The following is an 18236-nucleotide window of genomic DNA, read 5'->3' on the forward strand; positions in this document are numbered from 1 at the left end:
GAGGCATTTCTTTCACAATTCCTTCAATAAAATTCCAAAAACATTCATTCAAAAGGATATGACGAAATGCTTTCAGCATAAAAAGATTGAACCCTTAATGACTCATATGTTTGTTTTTGTGTAGGCATCTGACCTGAAAAACAACGACAAAGGCCAGCCGGCAAGCCAGTATAGCCCAGAACTCCTTGGAGAGGTCATAGGGGGTGTTGGACCACGGTGTCTCTCTGTAGTCCTTGTATCTGGAGAGGGGATAGAATTGGCAAAATGATTTACTATAAATGACAACGCATCCAACCAGTATGATAGACTTCACACACATTCTCATGATTTAACACCTATTTTGAATCAAGGCACAGTAAACATGTCGTCCCCCACGAATGATGCAGCGCCCCCCACTTGGGACAATTAGTGGCAACAATTTCAAACGGGGGAGATTACCAGGACACACCTGGTGCCCAAATTGATGATGAGATTCAACTGGAGACGAATGGATTGGGTTCAGTCAGTCGTCCTGATGAGCCCTTCCTAGCTAGCTAGTTGATGCTGGCTAGCTGGCAACAACAGCAGCACGGCTCTAGTTAAAACTTGTAAAAGAAAGGGATGTTTATTTTGATGGGCGAGGGAGAAATAACTTGCAGTATTGGTTACCATCTGGATGTCATCGTGACATGCCAATAAGCTAACGTAATGATAAGTCGGTGTGAATGACAAGAGCAACAGTGTTATATCGAGGTGTTTCCCAGTTATCAATGTTGCTTCCCACTGGGCAGCAGTTGCTTCAACGGTCAGCTGTATCACATGTCGCTGGCGGTAGCTACGTTAGCTACTTTAAGGGAAAAAAAATGTATATATTTTTTATTTTATGTTTAGCTCACATAATATAATTTAAAAGTATGCATTAAGGTGTCATGTCATAAACATGGCCATTTTTTTTTACATGAATAAATGCTTATTTTTTACAATGGTGGGGTTGCGTCAAGACGGATGTGCGGGGGTTTCAAAACAGCGCACTCTGTCAGTCATCTAGTGTATATATGCACTGAACAAAAATATAAACCCAACATGCAACAATTTCAAAGATTTTACTGAGTTACAGTTCATATAAGGAAATCAGTCAATTGAAATAAATTCATTAGGACCTAATCTATGGATTCCACAACTGGGAATACAGATATGCATTTGTTGGTCAAAGATACCTTAAAAAAAAGTAAGGGCCTGGATCAGAAAACCAGTCAGTATCTGGTGTGCCTCATGCAGCCTGACACATCTCCTTCGCATAGAGTTGATCAGGCTGTTGATTGTGGCCTGTGGAATGTTGTCCCACTCCTCTTCAATGGCTGTGTGAAGTTCCTGGATATTGGCGGGAACTGGAACACGCTGTCGTAAATGTAGGTCCAGAGCATCCCAAACATGCTCAATGGGTGACATGTCTGGTGAGTATGCAGGCCATGGAAGAACTGGGACATTTCCAGCTTCCAGGAATTGTGTACAAATCCTTGCGACATCGGGCTGTATATTATCATGCTGAATCATGAGGTGATGGCGGTGGATGAATGGCACAACAATGGGCCTCAGGATCTTGTCACGGTATCTCTGTGCATTCAAACTGCCATCGGTAAAATGCAATTGTGTTAATTGTCCGTAGCTTATGCCTGCCCCTACCATAACCCCACCGCCACCATGGAGAACTCTGTTCACAATGTTGACATCAGCAAACTGCTCGCCCACACGACGCCATACACACTGCCTGCCATCTGCCTGGTACTGTTGAAACTGGGATTAATAATTTGCCCACTGAAGTAGGTTACAACGCCGAACTGCAGTCAAGTCAAGATCCTGGCGAGTACGCAAATGAGCTTCCCTGAGATGGTTTCTGACAGTTTGTGCTGAAATTCTTCAGTTGTGTGAACCCCGAGTTTCATCAGCTCTCCAGGTGGCTGGTCTCAGATAATCCTGCAGGTGAAGAAGCTGGATGTGGAGGTCCTGGGCTAGCGTGGTTACACGTGGTCTGCGGTTGTGTGGCCGGTTGGACGTACTGCCAACTTCTCTAAAATGACGGCTTATGGTAGAGAAATGAACATTCAAATCTCTGGCAACAGCTCTGGTGGACATTCCTGCAATCAGCATGCCAATTGCACGCTTCCTCAAAACATGAGACATCTGTGACATTGTGTTTTGTGACAAAACTGCACATTTTAGAGTGACCTTTTATTGCCCCCAGCACAAGGTGCACCTGTGTAAGGATCATGGTGTTTAATCATCTTCTTGATATGCCACACCTGTTAGGTGGAGGGATTATCTTGGCAAAGGACATTTTTGTTTAGAGTATATAAATCATTGTGTACAGCTTCTCTCCCGCTTGCCGACTGCCAAGCACTGCTCAGGGAAGTAGCTCGATAGTGTCGCCAGTGTGACAGCTAAAACACATTTATTGGAGTGATTTTCACCCAAAATGTACAACTACGGCATTGTCATCTATATTTTGGGAAGGGAAAAACAAACAATTACTCTGATAAAAACAGAATGATTCTGAACACTCTCCCAAGTCCCCACTACGGCAGACAAGTTTTAAATGATCACTGAATTATCTACCCACAAGCATAAACTAGCTAGCTGGGGAAGGATCATTAGGATGACTGACTGAACTGACTGAACCCAATCTGTTCGTCCCTGCTCAACTCTCACTGCGTGACATATGTCATCAATTTTGTGAACAAGGCGTGTCTGTATATCCCCTCCCAATTCAACCTAGACTAACTGAAAGTAACAAAACATGTGGCCGTTATAGTGCCACTGTGTGGTCGTTATGAATGTTCTTGAGTCTTGAGAAGGGTTGCAAAGGGACAATATATTACTGGAAACTTGTGAAGTTTACCAGTAAACAACCAGAATCCAGAATGTTGGTTTCATTCACGGATGTAATCTATCACAAGACAGACTATTACAGGTGTCTGTAATTATCTTTGGCCCTTTGTGTGGCCTTATCACATGTGAAATATATGATATAATAATTATTTATATTTTTCATAGAATGACAAAGCTGTAAAACATTATCCTAAACCATCAACTTAGTGAATACCATTGGTGTTTAATATGAGGGTTTTAGCATGATCCCTTTTATTATACACTTGTATTTATTTTGTATTTATTTTTCACTGAAGCTGGAGACTCATATCTCCCTCACTAGTTTTAAGTACCAGCTGTCAGAGCAGCTCACAGATCACTGCACATAGCCCATCTGTAAACAGCCCATCCAACTACCTCATTCCCATACTGTATTTATTTATTTATCTTGCTCCTTTGCACCCCAGTATTTCTAAATGCACATTCATCTTCTGCACATCTACCATTCCAGTGTTTAATTGCTATATTGTAATTACGTCGCCACCATGGCCTATTTATTGCCTTACCTCCATTATCTTACCTCATTTGCACTCATTGTATATAGACTTTTTGTTTTGTTTTTTTCTAATGTATTATTGACTGTATGTTTTGTTTATTCCATGTGTAACTCTGTGTTGTTGTATGTGTGGAACTGCTATGCTTTTTCTTGGCCAGGTCGCATTTGTAAATGAGAACTAGTTCTCAACTAGCCTACCTGGTTAAATGAAGGTGAAATAAATAAATACATTTTAAAAAATGACTATGTCAATATGTACACTATATATAAAAAGGTATGTGGACACTGCTTCAAATTAGTGGATTCGGCTTTTTCAGCCACACCCGTTGCTGACAGGTGTATAAAATCAAGCACACAGCTATCCAATCTCCATAGACAAACATTGGCAGTAGAATGGCCTTACTGAAGAGCTCAGTGACTTTCAACATGGCACCGTCATAAGATGCCACCTTTCGAAAAAGTCAGTTCGTCAAATGTATGCCCTGCTAGAGCTGCACCGGTCAAATGTCAGTGGTGTTATTGTGAAGTGAAAATGTCTAGGAGCAACAACGTCTCAGCCTCAAAGTGGTAGGCCTCACAAACTCACAGAATAGGACCGCCGAGTGCTGAAAATCGTCTGTCCTCAGTTGCAACACTCACTACCGAGTTCCAAACTGCCTCTGGAAGCAATGTCAGCACAAGAACTGCTCATCAGAGCTTCATGAAACGGGTTTCCATGGCCGAGCCGCCGCATACAAGGCTAAGATCACTATGTGCAATGCCAAGCATCGGCTTAAAGTGTGTAAAGCTCGCTGTCATTGGACTCTGGAGCAGTGGAAACGCGTTCTCTGGAGTGATGAATCACGCTTCAGCATCTGGTAGTCTGACGGACGAATCTGGGTTTGGCGGATGCCAGGAGAACGCTACCTGCCCGAATGCATAGTGCCAACTGTAAAGCTTGGGGGAGGTGGTATAATGGTCTGGGGCTGTTTTCCATGGTTTGGGATAGGCCCCTTAGTTCCAGTGAAGGGAAATCTTAACACCACAGCATACAATGGCATTCTAGACGATTCTGTGCTTCCAACTTTGTGGCAACAGTTTGGGGAAAGCCCTTTCATGTTTCAGCATGACAATGCCCCCGTGCACAAAGTGCGGTCCATACAGAAATTGTTTGTCAAGATCGGTGTGGAAGAACTTGACTGGCCTGCACAGAGCCCTGACCTCAACCCCATCAAACACCTTTGGGAGGAATTGGAACGCCGACTGCGAGTCAGGCCTAATCGCCCAACACCAGTGCCCGACCTCACTAATGTTCTTGTGGCTGAATGGAAGCAAGTGCCCGCAGCAATGTTCCACCATCTAGTGGAAAACCTTCCTGGAAGAGTGTAGGCTGTTATAGCAGCAAAGGGGGGACCAACTCCATAATAATGCCCATGATCTTGGAATGAGATGTTCAACATCATCAAACTGGTGGCAGTTGTGAAAAAAGTCAGTAGTTGGAAGAGTTGCAGAGTTTATTGAAAATAATGCTATTGTTGATTAGATGTTTTTTTCATTAATTAGGCTATTTTTCTCTTGAACCATATGGTCTATCTAATATAAACTCATGGACAATATGGACACAGATACACTACCGGTCAAAAGTTTTAGAACACCTACTCATTCAAGGGTTTTCCTTTATTTTGACTATTTTCTACATTGTACTATAATAGTGAAGACATCAAAACTATGAAATAACACATATGGAATCATGTAGCAACCAAAAAAAGTGTTAAACTATTCAAAATATATTTTATATTTGAGATTCTTCAAATAGCCACCCTTTGCCTTGATGACATCTTCGCACACTCTTTTGATTTTGATTTGTTTAACACTTTTTTGGTTACTACATGATTCCATATGTGTTATTTCATAGTTTTGATGTCTTCACTATTATTCTTCAATGTAGAAAATAGTAAAAATAAAGAAAAACCCTTGAAAGAGTAGGTGTTCTAAAACCTTTGACCAATAGTGTATAAAAAAATGACAAAAGTTACCATAGATTTGCATAGATTCTGTTAATTGCCCAAATTATTGAAGACTCCGGTTACTTTGGTAAATTACCGTTAGCTTTGGTCAACAGCGGCCATATTGTTTTAATTACTAGTCTGGAACATATTACGTTGAGCCCTTTCATGCAAGTTTTGTGCAGATCAATCATTCGGTGCTAGAGTAGCGTTTTTTGTGTTTTTCACAACATTCAAAATGGCGGAAAATCCATCATGGTGGACCTTATGGGTCGCTGAGGCAAACATTTTACTTGTGAGGAGAGGGACCTACAGTATGTAGCGAATTTCATGACATTATGCCAAACAGAGTGAGGAGCGTGACCTTTCAAAGTTGTCATTTTCAATCGCTTGTTATAGCACTACCCTCTGGCCAATCACTGTCATTTTGTAAATGTCAGACCTCTATGGCAAGACATCACTCACCCAAGTTTCGTCAAAATCGGTCCAGTGGTGTCTGAGATATCGCGTGTGACGTACGCACGTACACACACGTACGGACGGAGACAGATTCATAGTCCCCTTCCTGATTTCATCGAGGGGGCCAATAATATTTTGAATGTCTTACCTGCATATCTGCACTTCATACCCCAGGTGCATAGGCTGCAGAGGGGCAGTGCCAGGCTGGAAGTCACTGACGTTGAAGTAGGACAGAGTGTGGTTGACAAAGCCGTGCATGGAGCCATCAGGGCTGTACATGTACTGGTAGACTAGTCGAGGGATGAAGTCTGACGTAAAGGAGATCACAAACGCCTGGAGAGAGCAGACAGAGGAGAGGGGAGAGGTGTTATGACCAAAATGATCTTCAAATGTCAACATTGTATAATCTTAATGACAGACCTGGAAATAATGAGCACTTTAAATGTTTTTATTAATGTGAAGGTATGTACTTACATTTACAATGACTGCTACTTTGCTGAGCCCTCTCAGAAGATTATACCAGATGCCTGAGAGAACAAATAAGATATGGAGATTTGCCCGAAACACCAATAACTGGGTAGACAAGCGGGCTTTATATGTACCTATTTTAATTAAACATGGTAGATGCAATGGTTTATTAATTGGTTGAAATTTTTTATTATGGTCACACCATAAATGTGCACCACCAGAAAAACATTGACAAAAAATAAATGTATATCCCATTGATAGTCACTGAATGGATATAATGATAAGGGGTTTTAAGGATCATTAGATTTTACTGCATTATTGTAGTATAAAAATGTATTGCATTCAAACCAAATAGCCACAGTATTTGGTCAAAGTCAGAGACTGACTCAATGATGTAATCACACAAACATGACCAAAACATTTGTGATGGACCTGTGTTTTCAGATGGGAAACTCCTGCTACCTATTTCAACTTGGTATCTATTCTGGGAATCTCCAATTAAGTAAAATTCAATTTGAAAAGTGGAAGAAATTAGGTAAAAATGTCCCTTTTATTATAACATCAATAGACCAGTGCTGTTAAAGTGTGGAGAAACCTACCAATGTCTTTTGCGCTGCCTGCGATGGGCCTCCTGACCTCTGTGACAAACTTCTTAGCATCAAGACGGATCTCGATGATGTTGTTGAGCAGCGCAAAGAGTGGCGCCAAGGGAAAGGAGGCCACAAACAGGGTCACCATCCCAAACTGGATGACTGCGAGTTAAAAAACAAAACAGATATATTCAGATGGACATTATGACCACAAGGAAATCAACACAAAGCATGCTGGGTAGATTAAGTCTCAAATTAGATAACTGGAGCACGAGTATAGACGGAAGTGGAAAGAGGAGCACAAGCCTATAATAATCTACTTCTAATACCATACTACGCTATATATGTGTTTCCATTTTTTTCCATTTGAAATACACAGTACATACTACAAGGAGAACATATGAGAGATGAACATGTCTAAGCAAAAATGAATGAGATGGTGGAATGAGGGCACGCCATGTTTCTGCACTTGCATTCGGATGGCCACGGTCAGAAACTTTACTGAAATGTACTGGGTAAAACTTCCAGAGATCCAATCAAAAAAACTTTATTTTTTAAAATGTGCCCACTTCACACTCTGAATGGGTTCAAACACTCTGGCCTTTTGTGCCTGCATCCATATATTAATCCTAGCTGGTTTTCAGTTGAGCACCCTTGAAAAAGCCACTTAACACAGGCATGCCAAAAAACCTAAAGATGGACTGAATCTTTGAGTCGGTGTAGATAGGACTGCTATGCCACAACAATATGACTGTGCTTCTATAGCTGATACCCAGAGATGAACTATTTCTAGTTGATAAAGTTGTACAGTATAACTAGTATAAATAACAACTAGACATATTGAACTAACCCTGGAACCATCACCATAATCCTTCTTTATGGCTTCTGTGTATCAGGGTATGGTCTGGTGTGCCAGGGTATGGTCATGGAACTGCATTATAAACACTTTAGTTCAAAATACTGTGAATGAATTCCATACAGTAATTATTAATGGTTTATCCACTGCACGGATAGTGAGAGGAAGCCGTAATATTTCTCATGACTGATATGGTGTGGGAAAAGGAAAGGGAAAGGGTATACCTAGTCAGTTTTACAACTGAAATGTGTCTTCCGCATTTAACCTAACCCCTCTGAATCAGAGAGGTGCAGGGGGCTGCCTTAATCGACATCCACGTCATCGGCGCCCGGGGAACAGTGGGTTAACTGCCTTACTCAGGGGCAGAACGACAGATTTTTACCTTGTCAGCTCGGGGATTCGATCCAGTGTAACCGATGTGAAATGGCTAGTTAGTTAGCGGTGGTGCGCGCTAATAGCGTTTCAATCGGGTGACGTCACTCGCTCTGAGACCTGAAGTAGTTGTTCCCCTTGCTCTGCAAGGGCCGTGTCTTTTGTGGCGCGATGGGTAACGATGCTTCGTGGGTGTCAGTTGTTGATGTGTGCAGAGGTTCCCTGGTTCAAGCCCAGGTTGGGGCGAGGAGAGGGACGGAAGCTATACTGTTACACCAGAAACCTTTTGGTTACTGGCCCAACGCTCCTGGTATACAGTAAGTAATGTAGTAGTATAAGTACGTTATGGCACAGATGTACAGACGTTTGAGGTTTCCCCCATCTTCGTCTTACACAATGTGTCTTTTCAATGTACATGCTGTAGAGATTGTCCAGTTATTCAGTCTGATGCTGCAAGGAAAGAAGCCGCTGATAAAGACATCTATGAACTTAAGTAAAATCAGGTCAACTAAATCCACTTATGCTGATTTACATTTACATTTACGTCATTTAGCAGACGCTCTTATCCAGAGCGACTTACAGTAGTGAATGCAGTTTTTACTTTTTTTATTTCCTGTGCTGGCCCCCCGTGGGAATTGAACCCACAACCCTGGCGTTGCAAACACCATGCTCTACCTACTGAGCTACAGGGAAGGCCAGCTACAGGGAATGATGATTACGTGGGCATTATAGACAGAATGGTTCTCTGCTTCTCCACTGAAGATTATCTCATGCAGAGAATATGCATTTTTAGAAAGGGTTCCACATCGGAGGTTTTACAACTAATGAGGATCTAATTCCGTGAGCGGCATGAAGTAAAATGTCTTATCATTAAATCAAATGTCACGCTACGCTGACGATAAAGGGATTATTGTGTAAAGAGAAGTGGTTACTGAGGATAACATTTTCTTGCTTGCTAATTCCAGTAATCAGTGACATTTATAAAAGTTGCCAATTTCATACAAACATGGTTGTATCGTCCCTGCATGAAAAAACCCCCACAAAGACCTGACCTCAATAGCAAGAGCTTAAAAGCTTAAAATAATTGGTCAACTAATGTACACGCTACATTAGTTGTCTAATTATGTATGTCGTGCACAGTACATTAGAAGTAATTCATTGGCAGTAATTAGTTGACCTTAAAAGGGAAAAGCCAATCAGACATGCTTATCACACCCCTAGAATATCTATGATCTCTATGATCTCTATGATCCTTTGCGCCAAATCTCTACTCACGGCACACTGCAGTAGTTCATTTCCCTTCTGTCTCGTGTGATAAGGAGCATTTGGAATAGGGTGGCCTGAGGTCAGCTGATCCTCAGTAAGCTGTCAGGAGCTTTACTGGACAGACTGACATATGACTCACTCATCTCCATGTACTCTGGGCTGAGGCCCACGAAGGGACCCAAGAAGTGGTCCTTCTCATGACGCTGTAGGGTCATGTTATAGTCCTCCTGCTGCTGAGAGTCCATGTCAGACTTCCGACGCCTGATCAGCTTCTTGATTTTACTGTAGCGAGCAGAGAAAAGAAACGGTAGTAATATGAGTCCTGAGCATATTTATTTTAGTGCTTGTGCGTTTGCGTGCGTGTATGTGTGCCCGCATGTGTGTGTGAGTGGGTGTGGTGTGTGTGAGTGGGTGTGTGATTATGTCCTAGTTTCATCCAGACAGTATGGCACCTGCTCTGCACTGTACTTACGGGATGCCGATTTCAAACAGATTGTTCTGGATGAGCTGTTTGCCCAGCATGGTGATGCAGAGCTGAATACACAGCTCCATCAGGCAACCTGCGTGGGCACACTGGTGTAACAGACGAGACAGCAGTCAACCCCGTCAGACACACAGATAACAGAGGTAATCTCCATCTAACAGACAGGAAGGGCTAGCCTATAATTGTTACACTTCTGCTTTCTCTGATAGGTTGGTTAGCTTTGATGTTATCTACAATGCCAATTGTCTTTAGGATAGGGCTCAAGAGCACCAGGCCTGGAACCTATACAACTGCCCTGGGATACCTATAGAGGATCTTGCCCCTGTAAATAAGGGAGCGTTATAACCATTACAGCATATGGTAATATTTCCATTGATTATCCAGCATTGAATCATGAAGCATTTGGACTTATTTTGGTCAACATTTAAAGGCATTCTGGTCAATGTTTAAAGATAAGCAAAGATGAATACAGTTGATTACCTCCTCCATCCTGTATGACCCGATAACGTACAAATAGTCCCCAGGACGCCCAACCATTCTGTGGACATACAGGTTGAAAAAAGGTAACATTCATTGGCCACTATCCTTAAGAGGTGTAAATCACAATAAAAAACAGATGATTAAACATAATCAGGTTTTATGGTGAAAGTGTATCAATGGCGGATATCTGCTAAGATGTTTGAGTTGTGGAGAAGCTTATTAGTCAAATAGAGTAGAAGAGAGTTCAACCTGCCCCTGAAGAAGGCCAGGTAGACGATGGGGGAGAAGGCGTTGGCAAACTTCAGAACAAAGGTCTTGATTATCAGCCTCTCCTCAAAACTCTTGTCAGTCTTTGGCACCTCTGAGAATACAAACACAATGAGTTTATATCACCTGATTGATAAAAATCTGAAGAGGATTCAGTGATCGAGGGGGTTATAATCCAGAACTGTAGCTTTTGTAGCCGACACCGAAAAGTAGTTGAGAAAGGTAGTTATAAATGTATTAAAACTGGGTAAATACAGTCAATACAGATAGCACTCCCGGATAGACTGCAGGGCCTAATACACAGGGTGAGCTTTGCTAATATGGTATGATTGTGTGATCACAGCATCCTTTTCATAGTTGAGGGACTAACCAAGAAGAGTGAGCCAGCGAGCTAAGGCACCGTAGACCTCATCCATGATGATGATAATCACCAGGTTGATGACAGCAGCGGTGCCCTTGACAGTTGCCCGGATGTTGGTGCGAGCCGTTGGATTGGAGCTCATGTGTAAGGCAGCCCTGATGGAAATTCTGTACAGGATGACCCCGAACACTACGGCAAAGGTCACACCAACCTGCAGAGGAGACAAGAGAAGACGACCTTCGACATCATGAGCTGTTTAAGACCAGCACCACACCCTAATAAGGTATATATTTTTTTATCTTAATCATATCGCAAATCAACTTTTACCAGTTGAATGTAAACACAAATAAAATACATTTTTTTGTATTACAACATTTCTGAAATATTGTGTTAAAATATGCAAATTATATATCGAATTAAATATGCACATATTTGCATACCATTAAAATTCATTTTTCTGGAGACTGGATGACGTCAGCCTAAATATTTTTGTTTCATTTTGTCAAGACACTCCAGGACTGGACTTGTCCAGAGCAGATTGTGGATAATAATTTTTTTCAGCTTTCAATCTGTAAAATACTAAAGAAGAATTAGCACTGAATTATCACAGTGAATTATTGTAATGTTTGTTTATGTGTCAATTAAACCCATAAGGGATGGGTTGCCAACTGGTGATTTGACACGAAAATACATTTAATTCATTCATTCATATACAGTGCCTTCGGAAAGTATTCAGATCCCTTGGCTTTTTGTACGTTACAGCCTTATTCTAAAATGGATTAAATAAAAAAAAATCCTCAGGAATCTAAACACAATACCTCATAACTTCTTTGGGCTCAAATCCCGTTAACGGGATCGATTTGACAGCAAACCATGCGATTATCTTAGGACAGCGCCCAGCATACCAACACATGAAAATCAGATTTCAACCCGCCAGGCGCAACACAAAAGTCAGAAATAACAATTTAATTCATGCCTTACCTTTGAAGAACTTCTTCTGTTGGCACTCCAATATGTCCCATAAACATCACAAATGGTCCTTTTGTTCGATTAATTCCGTCGTTATATCTCCAAAAGGTCCATTTATTTGGCGCGTTTGATGCAGAAAAACCCCGGTTCCAACTCGCCCAGCATGACTACAAAATAACTCATAAGTTACCTGTAAACACTGTCCAAACATTTGAAACAACTTTCCTAACACAACTTTAGATATTTTTTAACGTAAATAATCGATAAAATTTAAGACGGGATAAACGTTGTTCAATACCAGATAAAAACAACGTGAAGCGCGTGACCTGGAGCGCGCATCAAAACATTAGAGAGCAAAACATCAACCAATTTCTAAAGACTGTTGACAGCCAGTGGAAGCGATAGGAACTGCAAGCAAGTGCCTTATAAATCTAGATACACATAGAAAACCCATTGAAAACACTGTCACCTCAAAAAGAAAAAATCCTGGATGGTTTGTCCTCTGTTATACTCACAGACATAATTTTAACAGTTTTAGAAACTTTAGAGTGTTTTCTATCAAAATCGATCAATTATATGCATATCCTAGCTTCTGGGCCTGAGTAGCAGGCAGTTTACTTTGGGCACGTTTTTCATCCGGACGTCAAAATACTGCCCCCTAGCCCAAAGACAAAGCGATAACAGGTTGAGAAATTTTGAAAATGTATAAAAAATAAAAGTATTCAGACCCTTTGCTATGAGACTAGAAATTGAGCTGAGCTGCTGTTTCCATTGATCATCCTCGCGATGTTTCTACAACTTAATTAGAGTCCACCTGTGGTAAATTCAATTGATTGGACATGATTTGGAAAGGCACACACCTGTCTATATAAGGTCCCACAGTTGACAGTGCATGTCAGAGCAAAAACCAACCCATGAGGTCGAAGGAATTGTCCGTAGAGCTCCGAGACAGGATTGTGTCGAGGCACAGATCTGGGGAAGGGTACCAAAACATTTCTGAAGCATTGAAGTTCCCCAAGAACACAGTGGCCTCCATCATTCTTAAATGGAAGAAGTTTGGAAACACCAAGATTCTTCCTAGAGCTGGCCGCCCGGCCAAACGAAGTAATTGGGGAAGAAGGGCCTTGGTCCAGGAGGTGACCAAGAACCTGATGGTCACTCTGACAGAGCTCCAGAGTTCCTCTGTGGAGATGGGACAACCTTCCAGAATTACAACCAATCAGGCCTTTATGGTAGGTGGCCAGAAGGAAGCCACACCTCAGTAAAATGCACATGACAGAGTTTGCCAAAAAGCACCTAAAGGATCTCAGACCATGAGAAACAAGATTCTCTGGTCTGATGAAGCCAAGATTCAACTCATTGGCCTGAATACCAAGCATCACGTCTGGAGGAAACCTGGCACCATCCCTATGGTGAAGCATGGTGGTGGAAGCATCATACTGTGGGGATGTTTTTCAGCTGCAGGGACTGTGAAACTAGTCAGGATCAAGGCAAAGATGAACAGAGCAAAGTACAGAGATATCCTTGATGAAAACCTGCTTCAGAGCGTTCAGGACCTCAGACTGAGGCAAAGGTTCACCTTCCAACAAGACAACGACCCTAAGCACACAGCCAAGACAACGCAGGAGTGGCATTGGGACAAGTCTCTGAATGTCCTTGAGTGGCCAAAGCCAGAGCCCGGACTTGAACCCAATCCAACATCTCTGGAGAGACCGAAAAATATCTGTGCAGCAACGCTCCCCATCCAACCTGACAGAGCTTGAGAGGATCTGCAAAGAGGAATGTGAGAAACTCCCCAAATACATGTGTTCCAAGCTTGTAGCTTCATACCCAAGAAGACTCGAGGCTGTAATCGCTACCCAAAGGTGCTTCAACAAAGTACTGAGTAAAGGGTCTGAATACTTATGTAAATGTGATATCAGTTTTTTTATTTTTAATAAATTAACACATATTTCTGCCCCAGAATCTCCCATAAATGTTCAATTGGATTGAGATCTGGTGACTGAGACGGCCATGGCATACATTGTTTTCATGATCAACAAACCATTGTGACCACTCATGCCCTGTGGATGGGGGCATTGTCATCCTATGGGGGCATCGCTATGGTAGCCAAAATAATACATGACCCTAAGCATGATGGGATTGCTTAATTAACTCAGAAATCACACCTGTGTGGAAGCATCTGCTTTCAATATACTTTGTATCCCTCATTTACTCAAGTGTTTCCATTATTCTGGCAGTTACCTGTAGGCCTAATTGTGTGTGTGTGTGTGTACAGAAGATCTGCATAGCTTTCAATTGCTAGACTAGTGACGTCCCTGTATCTAATACCAGAGACTAACGAGCCATATGGGCCCTGGGCACATCAACTTACCATAAAAAGCATTGTGAAAAGTCCCGTCATATATGCTGGTGCACGGTCTGTACATGTCAGTTTCACTTTTTTATCCTGAAACAGAGGAATTAATACATAATCAAGTGAGAAATAAGAGCAAACATAAAGAAGCAAAGAAGCAGTAGTATCTGTCTGACAGCGATCGTGACCTCAGCAGTGATTGCTTACGCTGACACAGCCCTTTTCAAACAAGTCTGAGGGACTCTCGCCCCAAGCGGACTGACGCCGCTCCAATCAAGCACACATAATGGGAGCTCCCGGACACGAAACTGTGCAGTCAAATCACATCTCAATGTGTATATAAAAAAAAAGAGGGTCAGCGACTTCAGACCGTGTTTCCAGATGAGCAAGGGAAAGTAATGACCCCTTCGAGGTCTGATGAGAAAGGAGCTGACATGCCTGAGCTGCAGTTTTGCTGCTGAACAGTGAAAGCCAGACATAAACAACCACCCTGGCATGTGTTGATATCCAACATGTATGTGCTAACTGTTGTTATGCAGCAGTACATAGAGACGGCAAAGGTTGTTCATCTTACGATAGACTGCAGAGCATCCAAGACTATTAAAAGAGTTGATAGCTATATCTCAGGGTGGGGGTATGTGTTGTGGACAACTCCAGGATACATGATATTTTACAGCCTAGGAGAAGATGAGACGTGCATGTGGAGACAGTGACAGTAGAATTGAGGTCATCTATACAGGAGTCCAACTTTAGATTGGCATGCTTCTGTGACATTAAATCACGTTCTGGACTGTGACTACGTTGATAACTTTACAATGGTGGAGTTCACGCGAGAACAAAAAGTGGAGGCGACAAATGCCATGTGTGTTTGCGAAAGGGAAATGTCGCCCAGAGAATAGAGAGAGGGGAGAAGCAGTCTGTGTGCTTCTATTATGATGGTTCCAGTCCCCATCTCTGACACTATAAATCAAGCGCACCAGCGCAACAGACACTTGACGCAGCAAAAGAATAGACAGAGAAACACTGAACACATGAATAATCTTCAACAATTTATTTATTCTATGCATGGATGCATACATAGAATAAAAAAATTATTGAATAATATTGATAGTGTGTTGTTTAACAGCCCACCAAGAGGCACAGGCATAGTGAAAGGTTTACCTTGGGAGACATATCCTGTTTCTTCAGGGTCTTCTGCATGACTTGGATCTCATACTCAGCCCTATGGTGGCCCTAGGGGGGACAGATACACATGAATTAACATGCTCGTCCAGCGGTATCACCTTAGCGGTATCAACACATTTCCCTCAAGACGGAGGAACTGACATCATCCAGGTCAAATGCCGTTTTTACCAGTTGTCAAGTACATAGCAACACCCACACAGAAAACGCTGTCATCTGCTAAGTGTTTCAGCTCAGTGCGGTGGAGTGCACCACCAACATTTCTAGCATACAGGAGGAAATGCGTGACAGAACAATGTTAGGAGTACAGTATCTGTAAGAGGGGATGCAGGCTTTCAAAAATGGGTGTGGCATTCATGCATTTGGAAATGTTTACTTTACCCTCATTCTGATAAGGACACCTATTAGAATACCTCTACAGGTTATATTAATTATCTTGCCTGTCTACTTAACCTTACCCCCATCACCTTACCCCCATCTACCAGTCAACACAGCAGTCAGTCATCAGGAGGTGCTGCCTAGTGCCTAATTGCAGTCATTTTATATTAAACAGAAGGAAGCCCATATCTGTGCGAGCAGACAGAAACAGAGAAGGTAAAGCGAGTGTCTTTTTTTAACCATCACTGACATGCAAAGAGCCAAGGGAGAACCACAGCAGTCAGTCATGAAGCACAGTTTACCAGATACCCTGGTGGTAAGGCAGGTATAAGGGAAACAACTACTACCATCAGGAGGTGCTGCCTAGTGCCTAAATGTTTAAAGAAAGATGAGGACAGGGGATGTTAAGAAGCACCTTAGTGTGTGAGAGAGAGAAAGAGAGAGAAAGAGAGAGAACAGATATTCCTTTTATACTTAGACCAAAAAATGCCTTCTTTATACTGCCTCTTCATTATATCTAGAAAGGGGTGGGGGTAAAAAACGTGGTACATTAAATTCTGACTCAAGACCTAGTCTTGAGTCTAGTGGTGTGGGGGCTGTGCTTTGGCAAAGTGGGTGGTGTTATATCCTGCCTGTTTGGCCCTGTCCGGGGGTATCATCGGATGGGGCCACAGTGTCTCCTGACCCCTCCTGTCTCAGCCTCCAGTATTTATGCTGCAGTAGTTTATGTGTAGGGGGGCTACGGTCAGTCTGTTATATCTGGAGTATTTCTCCTGTCTTATCTGGTGTCCTGTGTGAATTTAAGTATGCTCTCTCTAATTATCTCTTTCTCTCTTTCTTTCTTTCTTTCTTTCTTTCTCTCTCTCTCTCTCTCTCGGAGGACCTGAGCCCTAGGACCATGTCTCAGGACTACCTGGCATGATGACTCCTTGCTGTCCCCAGTCCACCTGGCCGTGCTGCTGCTCCAGTTTCAACTGTTCTGCCTGTGGCTATGGAACACTGACCTGTTCACCGGACGTGCTACCTGTCCCAGACCTGCTGTTTTCAACTCTCTAGAGACAGCAGGAGCGGTAGAGATACTCTCAATGATCGGCTATGAAAAGCCAACTGACATTTACTCTGGAGGTGCTGACTTGTTGCACCCTCGACAACTACTGTGATTATTATTATTTGACCATGCTGGTCATTTATGAACATTTGAACATCTTGGCCATGTTCTGTTATAATCTCCACCCGGCACAGCCAGAAGAGGACTGGCCACCCCTCATAGCCTGGTTCCTCTCTAGGTTTCTTCCTAGGTTTTGGCCTTTCTAGGGAGTTTTTCCTAGCCACCGTGCTTCTACACCTGCATTGCTTGCTTTTTGGGGTTTTAGGCTGGGTTTCTGTACAGCACTTTGAGATATCAGCTGGTGTAAGAAGGGCTATATAAATACATTTGATTTGATTTGATGTGACATTGTTGCGGTATTGTCTTGATCTTATCTCCTATTTCTTGAGTTGTATTTGTTATTTTATCTATATTATTACTTTCATCACTACACTGTTGGGAAAGAGCTCACAAGTAAGCATTTCACTGTACTGTTTTACACCTGTTGTATCCCGTGCACGTGGCGAATAAACTTTGAAACTTGAAATTATGGCCAGATCGCCACTAGGCTACTCCCACCCCTCACCCCTCAAAGTGGCAAATAAGGGACTGTTTGATAGGGGGTCATATAAACAATGCCTTATTATTTTTTACAGGTAAAATACCATGAGTTCTTTCTGAAATAGATAAGAGTGTTAGAGTGAAGGAGAGTAACATAAACCTTGTTGGGGGAAGTTGGTTAGTATTGAGTAACAGCAGCTTCAGAGAAAGCTGCTAGAAAATTAAGTTAATAATTAAATTAAATCAATTTCAAACCTTGTGCGTCTGCTTCAGGAACCACCATAATATAAAACATAAAAAACATGATTAAGAGGAGAAATCATTTTTGTTTATTGTATCAGATGTTCTTGTCCAAATTGGCCAAACAGGTTCCAAAACAAGGGCATAGACTCACCTCTTCCTCTTCAAAGCCAGTCAAATCCCAGATGTAATTTAGTCTCATTTGCCTTCTCTTCCAGTGCTCCATGAACATGGCAGCTGGGAAACAAAACACAACCCATCCTTAAAATCAGTCCCTCCAGGATTTTGCAATCAAAATTTGTTTAGCTAAATCAACAATAGCCGGCTTATTATGCGTAGTCTCGGAAACCAGACACTGGGCAACAGTGACCAGGGTCTGGTTTCAATGATGGACTCTTTTGGCATAGAGGAACTACTACTAGAAATAATGTTTGTTTATTGTATCAGATGTTCTTGTCCAAATTATCACTACTAT

General features: G+C 42.1%; 1 protein-coding gene across 4 annotated transcripts in view; it reads right to left on the reverse strand.

The window, feature by feature from the left end:
- Nucleotides 1-18236, reverse strand: part of LOC106561971 (anoctamin-1) — a 70391-nt gene that overhangs the window by 2783 nt on the left and 49372 nt on the right. For 3 of the 4 annotated variants that reach the window (XM_045689034.1, XM_045689035.1, XM_014126464.2), the window contains exons 13-25: nt 17916-17998; nt 17777-17785; nt 15475-15546; nt 14332-14406; nt 10998-11199; nt 10610-10721; nt 10361-10418; nt 9869-9969; nt 9536-9678; nt 6912-7064; nt 6319-6371; nt 5993-6177; nt 134-239 (exon numbers count right to left, since the gene is read on the reverse strand). In XM_045689034.1, coding sequence (XP_045544990.1) covers nt 134-239; nt 5993-6177; nt 6319-6371; nt 6912-7064; nt 9536-9678; nt 9869-9969; nt 10361-10418; nt 10610-10721; nt 10998-11199; nt 14332-14406; nt 15475-15546; nt 17777-17785; nt 17916-17998 — 1352 coding nt within the window. The remainder of the gene's footprint in view (nt 1-133; nt 240-5992; nt 6178-6318; nt 6372-6911; nt 7065-9535; nt 9679-9868; nt 9970-10360; nt 10419-10609; nt 10722-10997; nt 11200-14331; nt 14407-15474; nt 15547-17776; nt 17786-17915; nt 17999-18236) is intronic. The other variant, XM_014126465.2, reaches the window with a different exon arrangement.

This window comes from Salmo salar, chromosome ssa11 (genome assembly GCF_905237065.1).
Source record: "Salmo salar chromosome ssa11, Ssal_v3.1, whole genome shotgun sequence".
Classification (NCBI taxonomy): Eukaryota; Metazoa; Chordata; class Actinopteri; order Salmoniformes; family Salmonidae; genus Salmo; species Salmo salar.